Source organism: Salmo salar, chromosome ssa01 (genome assembly GCF_905237065.1).
Source record: "Salmo salar chromosome ssa01, Ssal_v3.1, whole genome shotgun sequence".
NCBI classification, from domain to species: domain Eukaryota; kingdom Metazoa; phylum Chordata; class Actinopteri; order Salmoniformes; family Salmonidae; genus Salmo; species Salmo salar.
In genome coordinates, this window is record NC_059442.1 from 45848420 (window position 1) to 45874396 (window position 25977).

The following is a 25977-nucleotide window of genomic DNA, read 5'->3' on the forward strand; positions in this document are numbered from 1 at the left end:
AAAACTATGACCGTCGCCGAAACAAAGACGTTTCTGCCGAGTTGTTTTGCCGAGTTGTTCAAGGAAGGAAGGAATTGGAAGGCTCCAGACCATTCTCTCACTTTAGTATCTTACATAGTTATTTTCAGATGATCTCATTTTGCTCTTTTGTATCTTTGACAACTTTGTGTTTTCTATACCTGTTCGCTCGTCTCCCTGTAAGCTTTACAGACGCTCACCACCCCTTGGCTGCAACCCTTCTAATTTAGTGTACTCTGCACACACAACCCATGTGGAATTTCTGGTCTCTGGCAGCTTTTAGAACTGCCTATCTGCGGTGAAGAACTGCAAGTTCATCTCAGCCTATGCTGCCCTTCAGTCCCTTGACTTTTTGGCCCTAAAGGAGACATGGATCACCTCAGAGAACGCTGCTTCTCCAGCTGCTCTCTCTTCATCTGACTAAGTTTTCTCTTATAGTCCGAGAGCATCTGGCCATCGCAGTGGTGCACACGGCTACTCATTTTTCCAAAGTGGAGATTTTCTATTTTCTCCCTCTCTCACCTGTCCATCTCCTCATTTGAATTCCATGCTGTCACTGTCACTTGTCAACTCAAGCTTAACATTGGTTTGATCTATTGCCCATCAGGTGTCCTTAGAGAGTTATTCAATGAGCTTGACACCTTAATAAGCACATTTCCTGACGATGGCTCACCGCTTTTCGAACTTGGCGACTTCAACTGCCCAACGTCTGCCTTCAATTAATTCCTTGTCTCTTTTGACCTCACCCTTTCCCAGTCCCCTACCACTCACAAGACAGGCAATACGCATGGCTTCATCTTTAATAGAGGCTGTTTGCCTATTAATCTCACTGCAACCCCCCTCCAGGTCTCTGATCACTACTTTGTTTCCTTTTCTGTATCCCTTTTCTCCAACCCTAGCCACTCAGCCCCTACCCAGATGGTCATGCGCTGTTGCAATGTTTGCTCTCTATCTCCCACTACTCTCTCCCCTTCTATCCTATCATCTCTCCCTTCTGCTAAATCCTTTCTCCCTCCTGTCTCCTGATTCTACCTAATCGACCCTACTCTCCACCCTTTCCGCATCCTATGACTCGCACTGTCCACTTTCCTCCCAAAACAGGTCTGTGGGCAGCTAGGCGAAAATGGAGGAAAACTAAACTTCCGGAGGACCTATCATCCATTTACCCCTGTTCTCTACCTTCCATTCCCCCGTATCCACAGCAAAAGACACTTTCTATCACATGAAATGCCAAGCTTCTGCCTCTAACCCAGGAAACTCTTTTCCACCTTCTACTCCCTCCTTAATCCTTCCCCCGCGGATGACTTTGTCATCCACTTTGAAAAGGAGATTGATGACATCCGCTCCTCATTCTCTCAGCCTATTGAGTCCACTGGTCCCACTCACACAGAACTACCTTGGCCTCTTTCTCCCCACTCTCTCCAGATGGAATCCTGCAACTAGTGAGGGAGGTCTGGCCGCCGGACAACCTGCCCACTCAACCACTTCCCCTACTCCCTTCTCCAGACCATCTCTGGAGACCTTCTCCCATTCCTCACTTCCCTCATCAACTGATCCTTGTCCACTAGATGCTCCCTGCTGACGTCAAAATAGACTTGAAAAACACTTGAGCGTGCTGTCTCTGACCAACTCTCTCACTATCTCTCTCAGAACGATCTTCTTGACCCTAACCATTCAGGCTTTATGATGTGTCACTCCACCGAGACTGCTCTTCTCTGTGTCACGGAGACTCTCCGCACTGCCAAAGCTGACTCTCTCTCTCATCTGTTCTCATCCTCCTAGATCTATCTGCTGCCTTCACCACTGTGAACCATCAGATCCTCCTCTCAGGGCTGGGCATCTCAGGCTCTGCCCACTCTTGGATTGCATCCTACCTGGCAGGCCACTCCAACCAGGTGACCTGGAGAGGATGTGTGTCTGCACCACATACTCTCACTACTGGTGTCCCCCAGGGATCGGGTCTAGGCTCTCACCTCTTCTCTCTATACAAACATATATTCTCTGCAAACATCAAAGCAGTGCTTGCTCCTGCAGGTTCATTCTCTACAACATCCGTAGAGTATGAACCTACCTCACACAGGAAGCGGCGCAGGTCCTAATCCAGGCGCTTGTCATTTCCCGTCTGGACTACTGCAACTCACTGTTGGCTGAGCACCTCACTTGTGCCATCAAACCCCTGCAATTTATCCAGAACGCTGCAACCCGCAGGTGTTCAAAGAGTATCTTAAATAATCCTACAGCACACCCCCCTCACATCACCTCCTCACCCTGAAAAAAAATTTTTTTGTGAAGTTTACATTTTTTTCTCCCTTACTAGTTCAGACTTGCTGGTAGCTCCTTTATTGAGGAAAAATGTACATACTATGACTGTGAAATGTGGTTGTTCCACCTAGCTATTTTAAGATTGATGCACTAACTGTAAGTCGCAATGGATAAGAGTGTCTGTTAAATGACTCAAATGTCATGTAAAGTGTAAGATACATTTGTACCAGTAGTTGCAGCTTCAGTGAGAGCTACATTTTTACCAGTAGTTGCAGCTTCAGTGAGGGCTACATTTCTACCAGAAGTTGCAGGTTCATTAGCTCGAGTCTTGCATCAGTCCACTATTGTCATAGTCATACTGATACCTGTCAAAAAATGTAATATCAGAGCTGAACCTTAGTAAATAAGGCAGAGGGAGGGAGGGAAATTAAGAGTACTCTGACAGGGATAAGGCCGGCTCTTCCAACCTTTAAATAAAGCAACTGTTGAGGCGTCCTGAGAAGAGATCGCTCCATTTATATGCAGACCCATTGCAAACCCAGAGAGCCTGAAGTCAGTCCAATTCCATGTCTATCTTTATTCATTCACTAAACAGCCAGAGTATTTGGCAGGGTTAAAACAGCAACCCACTCCAGAGAACAGCTTATGGTCTAACACTTCCTTAGATGAAAGTGAAGAAGTCTGAGGTCCTTTTCACATTATGGCCGAACACAGGACCAACTGGAAATGTCAAAGATGTCTGAAAACTCTTGGCAGATAATGAAAGTTGACTAGTCAATACCTATGTACTATTAAAAACCAAGAGTTCTGACATATTGCATTCATCAAGATGTTCCTCCACGAGATACTGGAGATATTTAACATTTCCAATGTGTCTCTCGTTTCCTTTCCTTAGCACTGCAAACAGAAGGCAGCCAAAAGGCCTTCATAGTGTGGTAACTGTAAACATATGCTTGTAGTATAATGACAACTATGCACTTAAAAGCTTCAAGTAGACGAGGGAGGAACAGTAGAGGAGAGAAGAGAAGGAGTAGTAGGAGTGTGGGCACTGAATGCCAGGGTGGTGTGGTCTCTGGGAAGGAGTTTAGAGGCAGATGGTGTCCAGTGAGGTTAGAGTACGTTTACAACTTATTGGATTCATGAGTTAAACCATGCATGTAAAGATAATAGGTTTTTCACTTCCGAAAACTGGAAGTGAAACTCAACTTGTGTATGCAAAGGTAACAGGCAAATAGCATAGGCCTACACCATGCATGCAAAAGTAACAGGTAGGTCACAGCACAGGTTAAACCATGCAGGTGTAGTGAGAGGGCTTCCGTACCTCCTGGGAAGTGTTCGTTGATGGACCAGTTGTCCACTTGGAGGGTGGCGTTGCCCCCATTCCTGGTGAACCGCACCACATGGTACTTCCCGTCATTCACAGGGGTGCTGCTCTCTCTCACACTGATGTCCATCGTGCCAATGTTAAACGTCACACCGATCTTCCCTTGTTCCTAGAAGAAGACACAAACAAAGGAATTCATTTTGTGATAAAAAAAAACAATTTAACGAATTTTTAGGCGATTCATTTGTTTTGACAAATTACTATTTCAGATATAGTTATCTTGCTTTGTTCTAAATGCTCTGAACGTGTTGCTTAAAAAATAGGTTAACTGAATGAATAAATCTTGCTTTATTGCTTAGAGTCTGTGGAACGTTGGAAAATAAGGAATTCGAGGTTTAATTCTCTTTCTCTCTTTTTGTTCTATTTGCTCAGTCCCTAATAAATAATACATTATATTAACCTTAATGGCCCCTTCTGCTGGATAACACACACACACACACACACACACACACACACACACACACACACACACACACACACACATTTGTAAAAATCAATGGTGTTAAATAAACCAGAGAGATAAACTAGATTAATGAGCAGTGAAGGCTCACACAGTCACATAGTGGAAGAGAACAGACTTGACAGGTCAGGTGACTAATTCCACCTCCTCACTTTTTTCCACAGGAAGCTAGCTGTGTTGTTACAGCTTTAAAATGGGATTTTGTGTCACTGGCCTACACACAATACCCCATAATGTCAAAGTGGAATTATGTTTTCAAACCACTTTGTTATGGCAAGCCTAAATAAGTTCAGGAGTAAAAATGTGCTAAACAAGTCGCATAATAAGTTGCATCAACTCACTCTGTATGCAATAATAGTGTTAAACATGATTTTTCATCTCTGTACCCATCACACACAATTATCAGTGTGGTCCCTCAGTTGAGCAATGAATTTCAAACACAGATTCAACCACAAAGACCAGGGAGGTTTTGCAAATAAGTGCACCTATTGTCCTGTGTGGCACTTGCATTGCCAGGGTTGTGGGTTCCATTCCCATGGGGGACCAGTACAAACAAATAAGAAAACGCATGCACTCACTACTGTAAGTTGTTCTGGATAAGAATGTCTGCTAAATGACCAAAAATTTAAATAATATTGGTAGACAGGTACAAAAAAAGCAGACATTAAATGTGCCTTGAAGCATGGTGAAGTTATTAATTACACTTTGGATGGTGTATCAATACACCTGGTCATTACAAAGAAACAGGTGTCCTTCCTCTCAGTTGCCGGATAGGAAGGAAACCGCTCAGGGATTTCACCATGAGGAAAATGGTGACTTTAAAACAGTTACAGAGTTTAATGACTGTGATAGGATGATCAACATCATTGTAGTTACTCCACAATACTAACTTAAATGACAGAGTGAAATAAGGAAGCCTATACAGAATAAAAATATTCCAAAACATGCATCCTGTTTACAATAAGGCACTTTGGTAAAACTGCAAAAGAATTGGCAAAGAAATGTCCTGAATACAAAGTGTTAAGTTTGGGGCAAATCCACACAAATCCATACTAATTCTATCACATACCCTTCCCATCTTGCCAAACTGAAATAAACTGATCCACGCCTAACGTTGCAAAAGTTCAGTAGCTTTCTCTAAATTCCCCAGTTTTCCAGAAATCCTGGATTCTGGATTTCCTGTTTATTCACCCGTTTCCAGGAATTATCCAACTGGGATTTCTAGAAAACTGGGGAATTTAGAGAAAGTTAACATAATTTGCAACGTAAAGTTTTAGAACATTTAGAAATATGCTATGTAGAACAAATATGCCTCTCTGACATGGAGAATTAAGATTTAGGGAACAGGGAACAGAATCGAAAACAGGAAGTGATCTCTAGTGTTCTAGAACCATTATTTTAAAGCCATGGGAACCGGTTAATAACGTTAATTTACGTTCCCAGCATTATTTAAAGTCCCACAAAAAAAACATCATAGCGCCTATGCAAAGCAATCACTCTGTCACTCAGAAACTTCTCTTCCAGTGTCTGCCTGCCAGCATGTTTTCAAGGCTAGTTAATCACATTTCACATTGGATTTATTAACTACAAAAAGGTAAGACGTGTTTTGAATTCTGGTGCTGCATCACAGAGATGCTTGTTAGCAAACTCTGGTCCAGGGCATGGAGCCAACTCTCAGATGTTCAAAGGTCCTCCATTTTAGCCGCTCCCCCGCAGGTACACTATATAGTTGAAGTCGGAAGTTAACATACACCTTAGCCAAATACATTTAAACTCAGTTATTCACAATTCCTGACATTTAAGCCTAGTAAGAATTCCCTGTCTTAGATCAGTTAGGATCACCACTTTATTTTAAGAATGTGAACTGTCAGAATAATAGTAGAGAGAATGATTTATTTCAACTTTTATTTCTTTCATCACATTCCCAGTGGGTCAGAAGTTTCCATACACTCAAATAGTATTTGGTAGCATTGCCTTTAAATTGTTTAACTTGGGTCAAACATTTTGGGTAGCCTTCCACAACCTTCCCAAAACCTTCCCACAATAAGTTGGGTGAATTTTGGCCTGGTGGCCTGGTGTAACTGAGTCAGGTTTGTAGGCCTTCTTGCTCGCACACACTTTTTCAGTTCTGCCCACATATAGGATTGAAGTCAGGGCTTTGTGATGACCACTCCAATACCTTGACTTTGTTGTCCTTAAGCCATTTTGCCACAACTTTGGAAGTATGCTTGGGGTCATTGTCTATTTGGAAGACCCATTTGCGACCAAACTTTAACTTCCTGACTGATGTCTTGAGATGTTGCTTCAATATATCCACATAATTTTGCTTCCTCATGATGCCATCTATTTTGTGAAGTGCACCAGTCCGTCCTGCAGCAAAGCACCCCCACAACATGATGCTGCCACTCCCGTGCTTCACGGTTAGGCTGGTGTTCTTCGGCTTGCAAGCCTCCCCCTTTTTCCTCCAAACATAACGATGGTCATTATGGCTGAACAGTTCTATTTTTGTTTCATCAGACCAGAGGACATTTCTCCAAAAAGTATGATCTTTGTCCCCATGTGCAGTTGCAAACCATAGTCTGGCTTTTTTATGGTGGTTTTGGAGCAGTGGCTTCTTCCTTGCTGAGCGACCTTTCAGGTTATGTCAATATAGGACTCATTTTAGTGTGGATATAGATACCTTTGTGCCTGTTTCCTCCAGCATCTTCACAAGATCCTTTGCTGTTGTTCTGGGATGGATTTGCACTTTCGCACCAAAGTACGTTCATCTCTAGGAGACAGAACGCGTCTCCTTCCTGAACGGTATGACGGCTGTGTGGTCCCATGGTGTTTATACTTGCGTACTATTGTTTGTACAGATGAACGTGGTACCTTCAGGCATTTAGAATTGCTCCCAAGAATGAACCAGACTTGTGGAGGTGTACAATTTTTTTGCTGAGGTCTTGGCTGATTTCTTTTGATTTCCCAATGATGTCAAGCAAAGAGGCACTGAGTTTGAAGGTAGGCCTTAAAATACATCCACAGGTACACCTCCAATTGACTCAAATCATGTCAATTAGCCTATCAGAAGGTTCTAAAGCCATGACCTCATTTTCTGGAATTTTCCAAGCTGTTTAAAGGCACAGTCAACTTAGTGTTTGTAAACTTCTGACCCACTCGAAATGTGATACAGTGAATTAGAAGTGAAATAATCTGTCTGTAAACAATTCTTGGAAAAAATACTTGTGTCATGCACAAAGTAGATATCCTAACCGACTTGCCAAAACTATAGTTTGTTAATAAGAAATTTGTGGAGTGTTTGAAAAACTAATTTTAATGACTCCAACATAAGTGTATGTAAACTTCTGACTTCAACTGTATTTACAGTACTAAATCCATGTGTATGTATAGTGCGTATGTTATCGTATGTGTGTGTGTGTGTATGCATGTGTCTGTGCCAATGTTTGTGTTGCTTCACAGTCCCCGCTGTTCCATAAGGTGTTTTTTTAATCTGTTTTTTAGAGTTTCGTGTAGTGAAGGCTCTATGTAGTACTGTGTGCCTCCCATAGTCTGTTCTGGACTTGGAGACTTTGAAGAGACCTCTTGTGGCATGTCTTGTGGGGTTTGCATGGGTGTCCGAGCTGTGTGCCAGTAGTTTAGACAGACAGCTCGGTGCATTCAACATGTCAATACCTCTCATAAATAAAACTAGTGATGAAGTCAATCTCTCCTCTATTTTCAGCCAGGAGAGATTGACATGCATATTATTAATATTAGCTCTCTGTGTACATCCAAGGGCCAGCTGTGCTGCCCTGTACTGAGTCAATTGCATTTTTTCTAAGTCCTTTTTTGTGGCACCTGACCACACGACTGGTAGGACCTGACTTGTTGATAGTGTTGTTAAGAAGGCAGAGCATCGCTTTATTAAAGACAGACTTCTCCCCATCTTAGCTATTACCGCCTCAATATGTTTTGACCATGACATTTTACAATCTAGTGTTACTCCAAGGAGTTTAGTCATCTCAACTTGCTCAATTTCCACATTATTACAAGATTTAGTTGAGGTTTAGGGTTTAGTTAGTGTTTTGTTCAAAATACAATGCTTTTAGTTTTAGAGATATTTAGGGCTAATTTATGTCTTGCCACCCACTCTGAAACTCTTTGTTGAGTGTTGCAGTCATTTCAGTCGCTGTTGTAGGTGACGTTTATAGTGTTGAGTCATCCGCATACATAGAAACTCTGGCTTTACTCAAAGTCAGTGTCATGTCGTTAGTAAAACATTTAAAAAGCAAGGGGCCTAAGCAGCTACCCTGGGGAATTCCTGATTCTAAATGGATTATATTTGATAGGATTCCATTAAAGAACACTCTCTGTGTTCTGTTAGTTAATAAGTAACTCTTTATCCACATTATATCTGGGGGTGTAAAGCCATAACACATACGTTTTTCCAGCAGCAGACTATGGTCAATAATGTCAAAAGCTGCACTGAAGTCTAAGACAGCCCCCACAATCATTTTATCATCAATTTCTCTCAGCCAATCATCAGTCATTTGTGTAAGTGCTGTGCTTGTTGTGTGTCATTCCTTATAAGCATGCTGAAATTCTGTTGTCAATTTGTTTACTGTAAAATAGCATTGTATCTGGTCAAACACAATTTTTTTCCAGAAGTTTACTAAGGGTTGGTAACAGGCTGATTGGACGGCTATTTGAGCCAGTAAAAGGGGCTTTACTATTCTTGGGTAGCGGAATGACTTTAGCTTCCCTCCAGGCCTGAGGGCACACGCTCTCTAGTAGGCTTAAATTGAAGATGTGGCAAATAGGAGCGGCAATATTGTCTGCTATTATCCTCAGTAATTTTCCAGCTAGATTGTCAGACCCTGGTGGCTTGTCATTGTTGATAGATAATAATACTTTTTCACCTCTCCCACACTGACTTTATGGAATTCAAAAGTACAATTCTTCTCTTTCATAATTTGGTCCGATATACTTGGATGTGTAGTGTCAGCATTTGTTGCTGGAATGTCATCCCGAAGTTTGCTTATCTTGCCAATTAAAAAGTCATTAAAGTAGTTTGCAATATCAGTGGGCTTTGTGATGAATGAGCCATCTGATTCAATAAATGAAGGAGCCGAGTTGGCGTTTTTTCCCAAAATGTCATTTAAGGTGGCCCAAAGCTTTTTTACTATCATTCTTTATATAAATTATCTTTGTTTCATAGTGTAGTTTATTTTTTTATTTTATTTAGTTTAGTCACATGATTTCTTAATTTGCAATATGTTTGCCAATCAGTTGGGCTGGAGTGGTGTAAAGCTTGCCGCCATTGGACTCTGGAGCGGTGGAAACGCATTCTTTGGACGGACGAATCGGGATTTGGCAGGTGCCAGGAGGACCCTATCTGCCTCAATGCATAGCGCCAACTGTAAAGTTTGGTGGAGGAGGAATAATGGTCTGGGGCTGTTTTTAATGGTTTGGTCTAGGCCCCTTTGTTCCAGTGAAGGGAAATATTAACGCTACAGAATAAAATGACATTCTAGACGATTCTGTGCTTCCAACTTTATGGTAACAGTTTGGGGAAGGCCCTTTCCTGTTTCAGCATGACAATGCCCATGTGCACAAAGTAAGGTCCATACAGAAATGGTTTGTTGAGAACGGTGTGGACTGGCCTGCACAGAGCCCTGACCTCAACCCCATCAAACACCTATGAGATGAATTGGAACGTCGACTGCGAGCCAGGCCTAATCACCAAATATCAGTGCCCGACCTCACTAATGCTCCTGTGGCAGAAGGGAAGCAAGTCCCCACAGCAATGTTCCAACATGTAGTGGGAAGCCTTCCCAGAAGAGTGGAGGCTGTTATAGCAGCAAAGGGGGGACCAACTCCATATTAATGCCCATGACTTTAAAATTAGATGTTTGACAAGCAGGTGTCCACATACTTTTGGTCATGTAGCGTATCTAGCAGTGGAGGCTGCTGATGGGAGTACGGCTCATAATAATGGCTGGAACAGAGCAAATCGAATGCAATCTAACACATGGAAACCATGAAACGATATAAACCAGTATTTTGATATAAACTATATAAGCCAGTACTCCAACATCCGGCGCCGACAGAGATGTCCGCCTCACTTCGTGTTCTTTGGAAACTATGCAGTATTTTGTTTTTTTATGTATTATCTCTTACATTGTTACCCCAGGAAATCATAAGTCTTATTACATACAGCCGGGAGGAACTATTGGATATAAGAGCAACAGCAACTTACCAACATTACGACCAGGAATACGACTTTCCAGAAGCGGATCCTCTGCTTGGTCCACCACCCAGGACAATGGATCGGATCCTAGCAGGCGACCCAAAACAATGGTGCCGGAGAAGGAACAGACGGAGCGGTCTTCTGGTCAGGTTCTGTAGACAGGCACATCGCCCACCGTTCCCGAGTATACTACTAGCCAATGTCCAGTCACTTGACAACAGGGTAGACGAAATCTGAGCAAGGGTTGCCTTCCAGAGAGACATCAGAGATTGTAACATTCTCTGTTTCACGGAAACATGGCTCATTCGGGATACGTTTCAGAGTGGGTACAGCCAGCTGGTTTCTTCACGCACAACGCCGACAGAAACAAACATCTCTCTGGTAAGAAGAAGGGCGGGGGTGTATGCCTTATGATTAACGAGTTGTGATCATAACAACATACAGGAACTCAAGTCCTTTTGTTCACCTGACCTAGAATTCCAGAACAATCAAATGCCGACCGCATTATCTACCAAGAGAATTCTCTTCGATTATAATCACAGTCGTGTACATCCCCCCCCCCCCCCCCAAGCAGAAACCTCGACGGCCCAATGAAGATTGGACTCTATGTAAACTGGAAACCACACATCCTGAGGCTGCATTTATTGTGGCTGGGGATTTTAACAAGGCTAATCTGAAAACAAGGCTCCCTAAATTTGATCAGCATATCGAAAAAATTCTGGATCATTGTTACTCTAACTTCCGCAATGCATACAAGGCCTTCCTCCGCCCTCCTTTCGGCAAATCTGGCCACGACTCCATTTTGTTGCTCCCAGCCTATAGACAGAAACTAAAACAGGAAACGCCCATGGTCAGGTCTGTTCAACGCTGGTCCGACCAATCTGATTCCATGCTTCAAGATCGCTTTGATCACATGGACTGAGATATGTTCCGGATAGCATCGAACAACAACATTGATGTATACGCTGATTCGGTGAGCGAGTTTATAAGCAAGTGCATCGGTGATGTTGTACCGATGGCGACAATTAAAACCTTCCCCAACCAGAAACCATGGATTGATGGCAGCATTCGCGCAAAACTAAAAGCGCGAACCACTGCTTTTAATCAGGGCAAGGCGACCGGAAAAATGACCGAATACAAACGGTGTAGCTATTCCCTCCGCAAGGCAATCAAACAAGCGAAGCGTCAGTATAGAGACAAAGTAGAGTCGCAATTCAACGGCTCAGACACGAGAGGTATGTGGCAGAGTCTAAAGTCAATCACGGACTACAAAAAGAAAACCAGCCCCGTCGAGGACACCGATGTCTTGCTCCCAGACAAACCAAACAACTTCTTTGCTCGCTTTGAGAACAATACAGTGCCACCAACACGGCCCGCTACCAAAACCTGCGGACTCTCCTTCACCGCAGCCAATGTGAGTAAAACATTTAAACGTGTTAACCCTCGCAAGGCTGCCGGCCCAGACGGCATCCCTAGCTAAGTCCTCAGAGCATGCGCAGACCAGCTATCTGGTGTGTTTACAAACATATTCAATCAATCCCTATCCCAGTCTGCTGTTCCCACATGCTTCAAGAGGGCCACCATTGTTCATGTTCCCAAGAAAGCTAAGGTAACTGAGCTAAATGACTATCGCCCCGCAGCACTCACTTCCATCATCATGAAGTGCTTTGAGAGACTAGTCAAGGATCATATCACCTCCACCCTACCTGACACCCTAGACCCACTCCAATTTGCTTACCGCTCCAATAGGTCCACAGACGATGCAATCGCAATCACACTGCACACTGCTCTAACCCATCTGGACAAGAGGAATACCTATTTAAGAATGCTGTTCATCTACTACAGCTCAGCATTTAACACCATAGTACTCTCCAAACTCATCATTAAGCTCGAGACCCTGGGTCTCGACCCCGCCCTGGGCAACTGGGTCCTGGACTTTCTGACGGGCTTCTGACGGGAAACAACACCTCCACCCCGCTGATCCTCAACACTGGAGCCCCACAGGGGTGCGTTCTCAGCCCTCTCCTGTACTCCCTGTTCACCCACGACTGCATGGCCATGCACGCCTCCAACTTAATCATCAAGTTTGCAGACGACACTACAGTGGTAGGCTTGATTACCAACAACGACGAGACGGCCTACAGGGAGGAAGTGAGGGCCCTCGGAGTGTGGTGTCAGGAAAATAACCTCACACTCAACAACAACAAAACAAAGGAGATGATCGTGGACTTCAGGAAACAGCAGAGAGAGCACCTCTCTATCCACATCGACGGGACAGAAGTGGAGAAGGTGGAAAGTTTTAAGTTCCTCGGCGTACACATCACGGACAATCTGAAATGGTCCACCCATACAGACAGCGTGGTGAAGAAGGCGCAACAGCGCCTCTTCAACCTCAGGAGGCTGAAGAAATTTGGCTTGTCACCAACAACACTCAAACTTTTACAGATGCACAATTGAAAGCATCCTGTCGGGCTGTATCACCGCCTGGTACGGCAACTGCTCCGCCCACAACCGCAAGGCTCTCCAGAGGGCAGTGAGGCCTGCACAACACATCACCGGGGGCAAACTACCTGCCCTCCAGGACACCTACACCAGCCGATGTCACAGGAAGGCCAAAAAGATCATCAAGGACAACAACCACCCGAGCCACTGCCTGTTCAACCCGCTATCATCCAGAAGGCGAGGTCAGTACAGGTGCATCAAAGCTTGGACCGAGAGACTGAAAAATAGCTTCTATCTCAAGGCCTGTTAAACAGCCATCACTAACATTGAGTGGCTGCTGCCAACATACTGACTCAAATCTCTAGCCACTTTAATAATTCAAATTGGATGTAATAAATGTATCACTAGTCACTTTAAACAATGCCACTTTATATAATGTTTACATACCTTACATTACTCATCTCATATGTATATACTGTTCTCTATACCATCTACTGCATCTTGCCTATGCCGTTCGGCCATCGCTCATCCATATATTTATATGTACATATTGTTATTAATTCCTTTACACTTGTGTGTATAAGGAAATTGTTGTGAAATTGTTAGATGACTTGTTAGATATTACTGCATGGTCGGAACTAGAAGCACAAGCGTTTCGCTACACTCGCATTAACATCTGCTAACCATGTGTATGTGACCAATAAAATTTGATTTGATTTTTTTGTTCAAACCGGTTAAGAACTTTATTATGCTGGTGGGAACAGTGGAACAGAATGAAAACAATAGTGGTTCTGTTCAGACCGAAACGATTGGAAAAATCGTTTTGGTTCCAAACCTTGCTTCTATCTGCAAAGTTCAAGACCAGGTGTTACTTACAATCTTCCAAAATGTACCGAAATGACGCTAAATCTTGTCAGCATCCCCTTTCTCCAGCCTCTCTTCTGTCAACCTCTTTTCTACTTCCCTCATATTTCCTCTGTAGTTAACCAGAGATGGAATCACCTCCTTATCTGTATACAAAGCAGAATCTAAGGACAGATGATGAACAGTATCGAGGGAGATGTGTCTCATCATCATGTTGAGTATTTATCACCACTGATCAGAGAAAGGCACTGGGGGGAATCTAGGCCAGGGCTCTCAAGTTCATTTGGAAGACATCAGACAGGAAGTGGAAGACACTGTACGGATGATCAGTATTAACAGGGGGATTGAAATTGATGAGGAATTGTTCTAGACCAGCATTTCCCAAACTAGGACTCGCAAGGATTTGAAAATGGGGTCGCTATAGAAAGTGGCCTACCGAGTGGCGTTGCTACAGACCCGGGTTCAATTCCCGGGCTGTCGCAGCCGGCCGCGACCAGGAGACCCATGCGGCGGTGCACAATTGGCCCAGCATTGTCTGGGTTGGGGGGTGTTTGGCCGGCCGGGATGTCCTTGTCCCATCGTTCTCTAGCGACTCCTTGTGGTGGGCCGGGCGCATGCACGCTGACTGTAGTCGCCAGTTGTACAGTGTTTCCCCCAACACATTGGTGCGGCTGGCTTCTGGGTTATGCAAGCAATGTGTCAAGAAGCAGTGCGGCTTGGCAGGGTCGTGTTTCGGAGGATGCATGGCTCTCGACCTTCGCCTCTCCTGAGTCCATATGGGAGTTGCAGCAATGGGACAAGACTGTAACTACCAATTGGATATCGCGAAAATAAATAAATGTGTGCTTGGTTCATAGAACTGCGGTTGCGAGGTTGTTATAAACAGAGCGGTTTCTGTTTCCTTCCCACAAATGTGGCTCTAATCTTTGAACGATTTAAGCTACAAAATATTATGACCCCATTCCTGAAAGATAAGCCACTCATTAACTTGTACGTTTCCCTCTACAATTCCCATAAACCTCACAGGTCTTGTTAGAACAGAGTGGACAAGACCAGGCACTAAATCAGACTGGGGAAAAAAAGAACATCTGTTCTTTTTATACAGAAGTAAATACACAATTATTGCCTGATGATCTTCTGAACTTCACAATATCTTTCTGATGCATTTCAGTGACAATATGTGATTGTGATGATATGTAGCTTATTGTACAGCCAGCAGCAGTAAGCTTATACAAATGCCTCTCTAGTGAATCGTTCACTAAGAATGTCCTTAAAAAAAAAATATATATATATATATGAGAAAAATGAACTACATAATTAGCCATGAAAAATTTTCACACTTCAAGGAGCATTGGGGGACTCCTTTAAACAGTGAATAAAACCAGAAGGCAACGCTCCATCACCATGGCCCCTTTGAGATATTCCCCTAATGGTGCTGTCATTTAATGCATCTCACTCTTAAGGCGAGATAAAGACACAGTGCATGATAGCGATCCATCCCTTGGAGCGCGGCAGTGCGCTGCAGTGCTGAGCACACAGGGATGGCAGGGTGGTTCCATGGTGTCACCTGCACAAATTGATAAGTGGTTAAGAAATGAACAGAGCTTCCTGTGAGAGAATGGAGTGTAAACTGCTGAGAACATAATGGAGGTTTGGCCCTAGAAATGGCAGCCAAGAGGGGCAGCGAAGCAGAGATGACAAGTGTTTCATCAATAAAAGGCTGGGGTTAGCTATGAGTCAATGTATTACTGATGGAACAATACAAACAGTTTGTTTGTTCTTCAATAGCAGTACAAACAACTTTCAGGTATAGAACAAGAAACATATTTTTTTGTTCGTAACGTTTGGCCACTTGATTCGAGTCAACATGTTGCGTTGGGTACAAGGAAATATAACGTTCAAATGGCAGTTACTATGACCCAAGGTCAGGTTTGGGTAGTAACCGATTACATGTGATCAGTTACATGTAATGTGATTGAAAAAACCCCAAATAAAATCAGTTATTTAAGTTAACAGCAAAAATATTGCCATCAGATTACAGACACTTTTGAAAACTACCTGATTACTTCTTGGATTACTTTTAAATGTAGAAAGAATGTTTGCAAAAAAAAAATACATTGACACCTTTCTGTTTTCTCAATAACATTTAATTCAGCATAGAAAAAAGGCACACGTTTAAGTTAGTTCCACCTGAGCGAGTCTGAACACAAGTCAGAGACCACTATGATGATACACTAAATGTGTGTGATGGATGATTGATGGCGCCAACTAAACAGACTTTTTGAGATATAAAGAAGGATTTTATCTACCAAAACGACACTACATGTTATAGCTGGGACCCTTTAGATGGCAAATCAGAGGAAGATTTTCAAAAAGTAAGTGAATATTTAATCGCTATTTGTGAATTTATGAAACCTGTGCCAGTGGAAAAAATATTTTAATGTGGGGTGCCATCCTCAAACAATCGCATGGCATGTTTTCGCTGTAATAGCTACTCTAAATCGAACAGTGCAGTTAGATTAACAAGAATGTAAGCTTTCAACCGGAATTTAAGACACGTATATGTACCTAAATGTTTAATATCCATACATTTTATGATTATTTATTTGAATTGCGCGCCCTCCAGTTTCACCGGAAGTTGTCCCGCTAACGGGACGCCTAGCCCTAAGAAGTTTTAAGGGGAAAGTAATCCAAATGTAACTGAAAGTAATCAGATTATGTTACTGAGCTTGGATAATCCAAAAGTTCCGTTACTAATTTCAATTTTGGACAAGTAACTGTAACGAATTACATTTAGAAAGTAACTGTCCAAGCCTGGCCAAAGGCACGATTTACAATTATTGATATTTTCAGCACACACATGAGACAGAATGTACAGTACATTCTCATTTGGACTATGTGGTCTCTTAGATGGCGTATTCTACAAGACATAGCATTGCTAACAGCAATATCAGGGAATTTAAATGTTTTATTTAACCTGGCAAGTCAGCTAAGAACAAATTCTTATTTACAAAGACAGCCTACCCCTGCCAAACCCTAACGACACTGGGCCAATTGTGTGTAGCCCTATGGGACTCCCAATCATGGCCAGTTGTGATACAGCCTGGAATCGAACCAGGGTCTGTAGTGATGGCTCTAGCACTGAGCTGCAGTGCCTTAGACCGTTGCACCACTCGGGAGCCCACCAATAACAGGCAAGTGAAAAAAGTTTTTTGTTGTTGACGTCTTAGGCAAGTTGCTTCATATGAAATGGCCTGATATATAATTTGTCTTAAAAGCCAAAATTTACAAAGAATTAGAACAATTATCAACAAATGTGTAAGCCTTTCACAAAGACATGACCTCTTTAACGTGAGCTAGAGAAGAGTAAAAAGGCAATTTAACTAATGCTAGATAATTGAGGCATTTGGGGTTGGTAGTTTAGTGTTCATACAGAGGTATTTTCAGGCTCAGGCGCTAACACAGTGGTGATAGTCATTTTACCATATTATTAACAACACCAGAAAGGCCTAAAAGAGCATTAAACTCACCTCAACAGTATGTACCTACGTAGGCGTTCATACATTATGCATGTTGGGAGCACGAGTGGGGGCCACAATTACAAGCTGCATGTCCCCTCCATGAAAAATGGGGTTATACTGCATTCAAAACACGTGCGTAATATGTATTTCACATGTACAAAACCTATATAGCACGTGTTTAACTATATCAAGTGGTCATAGAGTCCAGCTGGAGGGTAAAAGTGTGTCTCAAAGTCAACTGTCTGGTGTATCTGTTCTATGATCATCTGCTTGAATAGAGCAGACTACGGCTCATTAATAATTTAATCTGCATGCCTTTCTTTTCAGAGCATCTGTGAGACTCAACTTGACACTGATACAATATGGTCTTTGTTAAAAGGAAATCATAACCGCAGTTATTAACATCAAGGTCAAGAAATTGTGACTGTATGATGTGCCTGTGTGTCCATGTGTGTTTGTGTGTCCATTTGTGCATTCATTTATCACAAACAAGTATGTGTGACTTTCGCGTCTGTCCTTCTCTCTGCAGGCATGCAGAACAGGAAGGAAGTCTATCCTAGATTACCATAGCAACCCTGAATACTGAATTTGTGTGATATTGCTAAAAGCAAAACAATTATGTTGGGTCAGAAGGTTAATGCCGTTTACAAACGCAGAAAATTAGCGTAGAAACAAAGGGTCACATAACTGCTCGAATTCAGTTATTTTATGGAAAGTGCACTGTACTTTGCTTGTTAAAGTTATAAGTTGAAAATGTAGTTTAAATTGGTGCATTTAAAGAAGAAAGTAGAGTACACAAAATGGATGGGGCTGAACATTAAGCTCACATCTAAGAAAAAGCTATGCGGACAAGATAAGGTCAGCTAACTGGATCATTAGAATAAGATAAATTAAGATAAGGAGAAAGAGCGAGGGAGTAGGAGAAAGAGAGAGAAAGATGGAGAGAAAGAGAGATAGGGTGAGATAAACACAGACTCCTACCCGCTAAATGGATACTTAAAGATACACCTCAATCAGCCGACTCAACAATGATGCGCAGAAAAAACTAAACTTTTAAACACATTGCTTTGACAATCAGCAGTAACTACCTCAACATTCTCACAGAGAGGGGAAATAAACCATATGGATACCATCCACTAACAGTCTTCAAGCTGCTATCACTGGGAGAGGAGGAACATATACACAAACACACACAGGCGCACACACCAACTGGGCTTTTTAAAATTAACATGAGTGGGGCAGAACACATGCCAGGGTTTCCATTAGCCGGTAATAGCCGGCTTTTGGACGATAAAAAAAAAAGAAAAGCCGATAAATAAAATTTCCGCTGGCCAATTGTATGGAAGAAGAAGTAAATAGCCCATTTCGAAATAATGCTTTTCAGCCAATTCATTGATGGAAATACCAGTCAGTGGAAATACATTTGACTAGTCATGCTTATCGGTCTATAGGTTAATTTGCATAATTTAGTGGAATTAAATTGCCGCGTGTACAGTATATTCGTTATGTATCTTATTTATCACACGCATACAGCATACAGATAACATAGCCTTTGAGTGGAAAATCTGTCATACAACGCAAGAGCTGCTGCTACAGCATCTCAAAGAGCAAATGCATAGCCAAAGAAAGACATTCAAAGTCAGACCATATCCATGTAGGCAATTATTTTATATCAACTTTCTTTCATTATCCAGTAGCCAAAGGCATAATCTTAGTCATATTAGCAACCCATGCTAGTTGTTGCATATTAGATCTTTCTAAATTTCGAATGGATATTTTCATCTCTGTCACATGAAACTACTGGCAGGTGCAATGCACTTTTGACAAAGCTGTTTTCCGGCTAATTGCATTATGGAACGAACATTCGCGCGTAGCCTACTGCCTCGTGTGCATTGCTGCGCTTATAATGTTAAGAAATAATAGTTTATCTGATGCAACAGACTCATTGCTTTTTAAAGTTTTTTTTTAAATGTAGCCTAGGCCTACTTGTTACATGAATTTGGGCTCTATCGTCCCACAACTGTCCCAGAGTCTGTTAGGAATAGGCCATTTATTTCTCGACAAGCTGACCAAAAGAATAGGTAAACTTTTCTACTATGTGGGATAGTAGATTGACATAGGCTAGGGATTTTGCTGTTCGTTACTCATCTTGCTGGCTGAGGAAATGTACATGTGGACAGTTATTCTAACATCTTCAAATTGTGCATCAGAATTTGGTAAGAGGGACCGCACATCATTGCATCCTCAACTTGCATGTTCTGTTAATATGTATTGCTATAATCAACATTTTATTTGCGTGGGTGGACGCCCTAATCAGGTTACGCACTCAAAGCATATGGGTCCGGTAAATTTCTCAAATGTCTCGGTAAATTAAAATGCTGCTGGTCAAATGTCCAGTGCAATATTTTCCTACTGGAAACCCTGACATGAACTAACACCTCTTCCATTATCCTGACCAGGTCTACATGCCATTAACACATGCACACACACACGTGCACAGACAAACAAACAGGCGCACACCCACAAGTGCACACATATTGCACGCTCGTGCACACACACTCAGGAGCTCCCGTGGCTGTGGCTTATGAAGATATCAAAGGTGTTGATGAGGCAGAACGAGCCTTTTAATTTACTGGCTACTGCTGTTGCTGCTGCTGCCACTGTGACTGTGCCTGCCAAGACAGGCAGTATACTGCAAACACAGGCAGATGCCAGTCCATTTTAATCTGCTGAGAACTTGCCTGAATCGACAGTCCCTGTGAGGAGAGGAGGAATGGAGGAAAAGAAAGCGAGGGAGAGGGGGGAAGAAAGGAGGGAGAGAAATTAAGGAGAGAGGGAGAGAGAGCCAGAGAGCGAGTGGAAAAATAGAGAAAAAAAAGGGATGAAGAGAGCGGTGAGAGCAAGAGAGCTGGAGGGAGGGAACCTGAAATGACTTTGTAATGAATCTGAAATGCTGAGCAGAAAGCATGGTCCACACAGGACAAGACAGGACAGGACACTCACTGTCACACACAGGCATGCATGAACTGAGTACAAGGATATGTGCTCCATCATCATTAGTGATATTCAGCTATAAGGCTATTTTACAAGCTATTCAATCAATCAATAAAATGTATTTTATAAAGCCCTTTTTACATCAGCAGTTGTCACAAAGTGCTTTAAAGATACCCAGCCTAAAACCCCAAAGTGCAAGCAATGCAGATGCAAAAGCAGTGGCTAGGAAAAACTCCCTAGAAGGCAGGAACCTAGGAAGAAACCTAGAGAGGAACCAGGCTCAGAGGTGTGGCCAGTCCTCTTCTGGCTGTACCGGGTGGAGATTTAAGAGTACATGTGGCCATTAAGGCGAGGTCAAGCTATTCCATCTCTTGTGGGTGGCTGGAGCGGATGAAAAATGGTACCTGGAGATATATCATTCTAGTTTTGGATTATTTGCACTTATGTATTCTACCTGGAATAAAACTGTGAAATTATCATTCTAAAATGACCCAGTTTTCAGTTTTTTTTCAGGAGCGGTGTGAATAACCTGTCTTTCTAATCTATTTTTTTCTCCCATTTGAGTCATGATTGTGTCTGGACCACATACAGAGCAGCATTCACTCAAACTCACGCTTCCCTTCCCTGCAATTTGTCTCCCTGTCAACACTTTGATTTGTGGAATGAAATAAAAAAGAGATCAAGTTTATCTGTAGCTTTAGGCAATGGGTTAATTTGAGTTAATATTGACAGCTACTGCTGGATACTGAAATGCAGAGCTGAGAAGAAAACAGTGACATATATTTTGATTTGCGACTTCTAAACTTCCTTGCTATTTGTTATTTTGGTGAAAAAACATATGGTGCCTTTAGAGATTTTTTTTTTTTTTAAAGATGACTCATTTCTTCTTCCCATTGATCTATCTTACAGTGACAGCACTGTGGGGTTTTCTAACAGCCAATACAGGGATCCATTCAACAACTTGCATTACATAAAAACTTACCTTTTTTACATGTGGTCAAATGACATTGTAGGATTGTACCCACTCACAGAAATAAGCTTCCAGTTTGCAGTTTAAGACATGCGTGTATTGTTTCATTTCTAATATTGGTCATGATGACACATGGACAAGCAGGCAACCAAAATATGACACTGTTAAATGCTGATATACTGTTGATATCATGTTGATAGATCTGAAATTTTGACCACTGGCTTGCTTTACCAAAATCGTGACAAAGATGCTGTACATTGTGAGTGGGGATGTGTATTCAACACTGGAAAGGCGAGAACATATAGGTAATAGCCAAAAAGAGGCTTCAACACCACAGGAGAAACCTCTAAAAGGTGTTTTTTTTCATCGTTGATGCTTTTACCCCAGCAGCTGTAATGATACCAGAGACAGAATGGCTCCGTAATTGGCTGGCCCTTGTGTGGGAATACTGTTTAGGGTACCGAAGTTTACCCAATGTACCGTATCATTACCATGTCTCGCTCTGTAAAAGCACATCCTATAATTGCCGTCTACAGTACTATAGTATCAATCGTGTTCTGAGACTAGAGGGTCCAGGAAGCCAAGCAGTGTTCACAGGTGAGCGACGCTACATGGCTAAATATTTTGCATTAGTCAGAGAGTCAGCGCTATCTGACACTGAACGCAGCAGCGAGACTTCACAAAAGTTTTTGTCTGTGTGACTGTGAAGAGGGGCTTGTGCTGGAGTTTTAGTGGATTGTAGCTAAACCGAGGCCTGTTTTCAGTCTTTCGTGATTTTTCTTGTCTTGTCTGAGTTCTATTGGAAGGACAGGCTGAGTTATTTTAGAAGGACTGAGTTCTATTGGAAGGACTGACTGAGATCTGTTGGAAGGACTGACTGAGATCTATTGGAAGGACTGGCTGAGTTCTATTAGAAATACTGACTGAGTTCTGCTGGAAGGACTGACTGAGATCTATTGGAAGGACTGACAGATCTATTGGAAGGACTGGCTGAGATCTGTTGGAAGGACTGACTGAGATCTATTGGAAGGACTGGCTGAGTTCTATTAGAAGGACTGACTGAGTTCTGCTGGAAGGACTGACTGAGATCTATTGGAAGGACTGACTGAGATCTATTGGAAGGACTGACAGATCTATTGGAAGGACTGGCTGAGTTCTATTGGAAGGACTGACAGATCTATTGGAAGGACTGGCTGAGTTCTATTAGAAGGACTGACTGAGTTCTGCTGGAAGGACTGACTGAGATCTATTGGAAGGACTGACAGATCTATTGGAAGGACTGGCTGAGTTCTATTGGAAGGACTGGCTGAGTTCTATTAGAAGGACTGGCTGAGTTCTATTAGAAGGACTGACTGAGTTCTGCTGGAAGGACTGACAGATCTATTGGAAGGACTGGCTGAGTTCTATTGGAAGGACTGACTGAGATCTATTGGAAGGACTGGCTGAGTTCTATTAGAAGGACTGACTAAGTTCTATTGGAAGGACTGGCTGAGTTCTATTGGAAGGACTGACAGATCTATTGGAAGGACTGGCTGAGTTCTATTTGAAGGACTGACTGAGATATATTGGAAGGACTGATTGAGATCTGTTGGAAGGACTGGCTAAGTTCTATTAGAAGGACTGGCTGAGTTCTATTGGAAGGACTGACAGATCTATTGGAAGGACTGGCTGAGTTCTATTGGAAGGACTGACTGAGATCTATTGGAAGGACTAGCTGAGATCTATTGGAAGGACTGACTGAGATCTATTGGAAGGACTGGCTGAGTTCTATTAGAAGGACTGACTGAGATCTATTGGAAGGACTGGCTGAGTTCTATTAGAAGGACTGACTGAGTTCTGCTGGAAGGACTGACTGAGATCTATTGGAAGGACTGACAGATCTATTGGAAGGACTGGCTGAGTTCTATTGGAAAGACTGGTTGAGTTCTATTGGAAGGACTGGCTGAGTTCTGTTGGAAGGACTGACTGACTTCTATTGAAAGGACTGACTGAGTTCTATTGGAAGGACTGGCTGAGTTCTGTTGGAAGGACTGGCTGAGTTCTGTTGGAAGGACTGGCTGAGTTCTATTGGAAGGACTGACTGAGTTGAATTGGAAGGACTGGCTGAGTTCTATTGGAAGGACGGTACTAGTCACCATTGGTGGTGGTCACCATTTCAAGTAATTAACTGAATAACAGAGATTGGATGGTCGAATCGAACAAAATCCCCCTGACGCTATCTAGCTGTTTGTCTTTCAAAGCCTCTCCCTCATCTGTTTTTATTTACCTGCCTTGATTCCCGTCAGGCTCAAAGTAAACCAGGCTTTCTGTGATCTGTCAATCAAGACAAGGGAATGACAGGTAGAGAAGGCAAACAGCACTGAGATGGACAGGGACATTGCCTTAGCGAGCTGGTGTGGTTTAGAGAGGCGTTTGAAGGCAATCTCTTCACATCTCTACTTTAGTTGACACAATAAGGTTGTCAGGTAAAAATAGTACCTGTATCTTATTAACTTTCGATGTACATCCTATAGATGAGGGCATGTATTGTACAATTCTGAGTATGACGAAAATTCTATTTCAGGTGTTGATGAAATTCATACTTGGCATTTCAGGCCAACTCAATGACAAGGGATTTCAATGTTCAAATGCTATGTTGATCTTGCGTATCTTTGACTGCGGCTGTATAATATTTTGGCTTGTTTTTGCTAGGAAAAATCAGATAATAGGTGTTTTAGTTCTGGAATGTGATGGGTCTTCAATCAAAACAAACAGTTAGTTCTTACATCTTGCTCAGTCAATGTTTAAATACCATCCAATTAATGATTGGATTGACAGGCTGCTGCTTGACATAATAGTAGGAGTAAGCAGTGGTTAAGCATGCACGCGCACACCACACACACACACACACACACACACACGCGCACACACACACACGCACACACACACACACATTTCATCCCCAGTGCTCTCATAAATGTTGTAGAAAAATAAAAAAGATTAGCCTCTCCTTTAGAACAGGTGTAAAGCTCCTCTCTCACCTTTCTCTCCATCTCTGTTTTCTCTCTCTCCCTCTCTCTTTCTATACATCCCCCATACCTCCTCTCCCTCTCCCTCCCTCTCTCTACCTGATGGCTTATCCTCCCCCTGAGAGTGGTCGATTTTCTCCCACAGGCTCTGCAGGTGTATTTTGACAGGCTGTTCTTTATTGTGTGTGTGGTTGCGGTGACCTGAATCTTCAGGCTCCACAATGCTTTCCTCCTCACCTCCAGTGACTGCCTGGAAACCAACAGACTTCCAATTACCTGACTGTCCCTTTCCCATACTAACTGAATAGGAGAGGGGTACTATTTTACCAAAGGAAAAAAATGTTGCGGATGCACAGCCCTGCTAGACACCCTTTGCTATGGAGCATGGAGTTGGACACCTTCAAAAGCACTCGGCTCACACCTCAGTTCCCCCTGTTTGTAAGATTTTGAAGAGGGGGGAAATGACGGGTCTCAACCACCTGGTTTTCCAACCTAGAAAAAGTTAAAAACACGGTCCAGCCTTGTTCGTCTGTCAGTGTTTTTGGAAGGAAGTGCTTATTTACCAGGGTTTTGAACGCTTGCATGGAAATGTGGAGCTCTTCTCCTCTCCTGATAGAAAAGCCAAACCGATCTTACATTGGCTTACCAGTGTTTCTTACTTATTAAAGAAATAAAACAACAACACTTACCTAACAACTGCCGGCCGCTGTTAGTACACTTTGAAAAGTTTAGAGTACCCCATTGTGAACCACTCGAAACACCCCCATTCGCCGCCTGCCACAGAACTTTACATACCACGACTTAAATGGACTGAAATAAACAGGAAAGGCGACACGTCAAGGTGGTAACATCCATTACCATGGCGACAGCAAGAAGGTAACAAGCTTTCGCCAAGCGAAGCGGCTGGGCTTTATAAAATAAACATGAGTGGGCGAGAACACACGCTGACCTGCACTTACGCCTCTCCCATCATCCTGACCAGGTCTGCATGCCATTAGCACACACACACACACACACACACACACACACACACACACACACACACACACACACACACACACACACACACACACACACACACACACACACACACACACACACACACACACACACACACACACACACACACACACACTTTCATTTTCAATATGCCTGATTATTTAATGATACTGTAGCATAAATGGACAAAAAGGAGACCATCCTTGCCACTACTGATTCAAGTTTCTCTCTACCCCAGTTAGAGAGCTAGTACCATTGAAATGTTCAGATGAAAGGAGTCTGCCTTTATAGGAAGAAACCGCCAAACGGTGTTTCTAACAACTTGGGTTACAGAGAAAAGTGATAACTTTGGCATCTTACCGTTTACGTCAAGAAAAGGGAGCAATAACACTGCGTCCAACCCCAAAACAATAGTAGAGTCAAGACTCAACCAGCCTGTACACAGTTGGACTAAGTTCGCTTTCTACCTTCCTTTTGGGATATAACGGATGCATTCACATTTTTATATGATTCTGATTACTATAAAACCTTCAACTAAACTGCCACTATTCTGTGGTTTCATTACGCTCTCTTTTGATAATTCACAAAGTCAAAAACTGAAATGGAAATGCTGCCCTTCCTGGATCCTCTCTATATTAAGACAGGCTAATAGCTCCCCTCTATAATTTGAGAGTGGAAATAGATATTCACTTTAATATCCATCTCTGTTGAGGACAGAATTGATCTGAGTCGTGCTTAGGGATGGACAGGTGATTTCATAGATGATGGCATAATCATATCCAATCTAACATTATTACAATCTAATGCTTTGAAACTTTACATGTGA

General features: G+C 42.6%; 1 protein-coding gene across 26 annotated transcripts in view; it reads right to left on the reverse strand.

The window, feature by feature from the left end:
* The window catches only part of nrxn3a (neurexin 3a), a 433709-nt gene that overhangs the window by 85815 nt on the left and 321917 nt on the right, over positions 1 to 25977 (reverse strand). For all 26 annotated transcript variants that reach the window (XR_006769933.1, XR_006769930.1, XR_006769931.1 and 23 more), the window contains one exon: positions 3602 to 3773. Coding sequence is in view for 22 of the 26 variants with exons in the window: in XM_045718507.1 (XP_045574463.1) it covers positions 3602 to 3773 (172 nt within the window). In the remaining 4 variants the exon portion in view is untranslated. The remainder of the gene's footprint in view (positions 1 to 3601; positions 3774 to 25977) is intronic.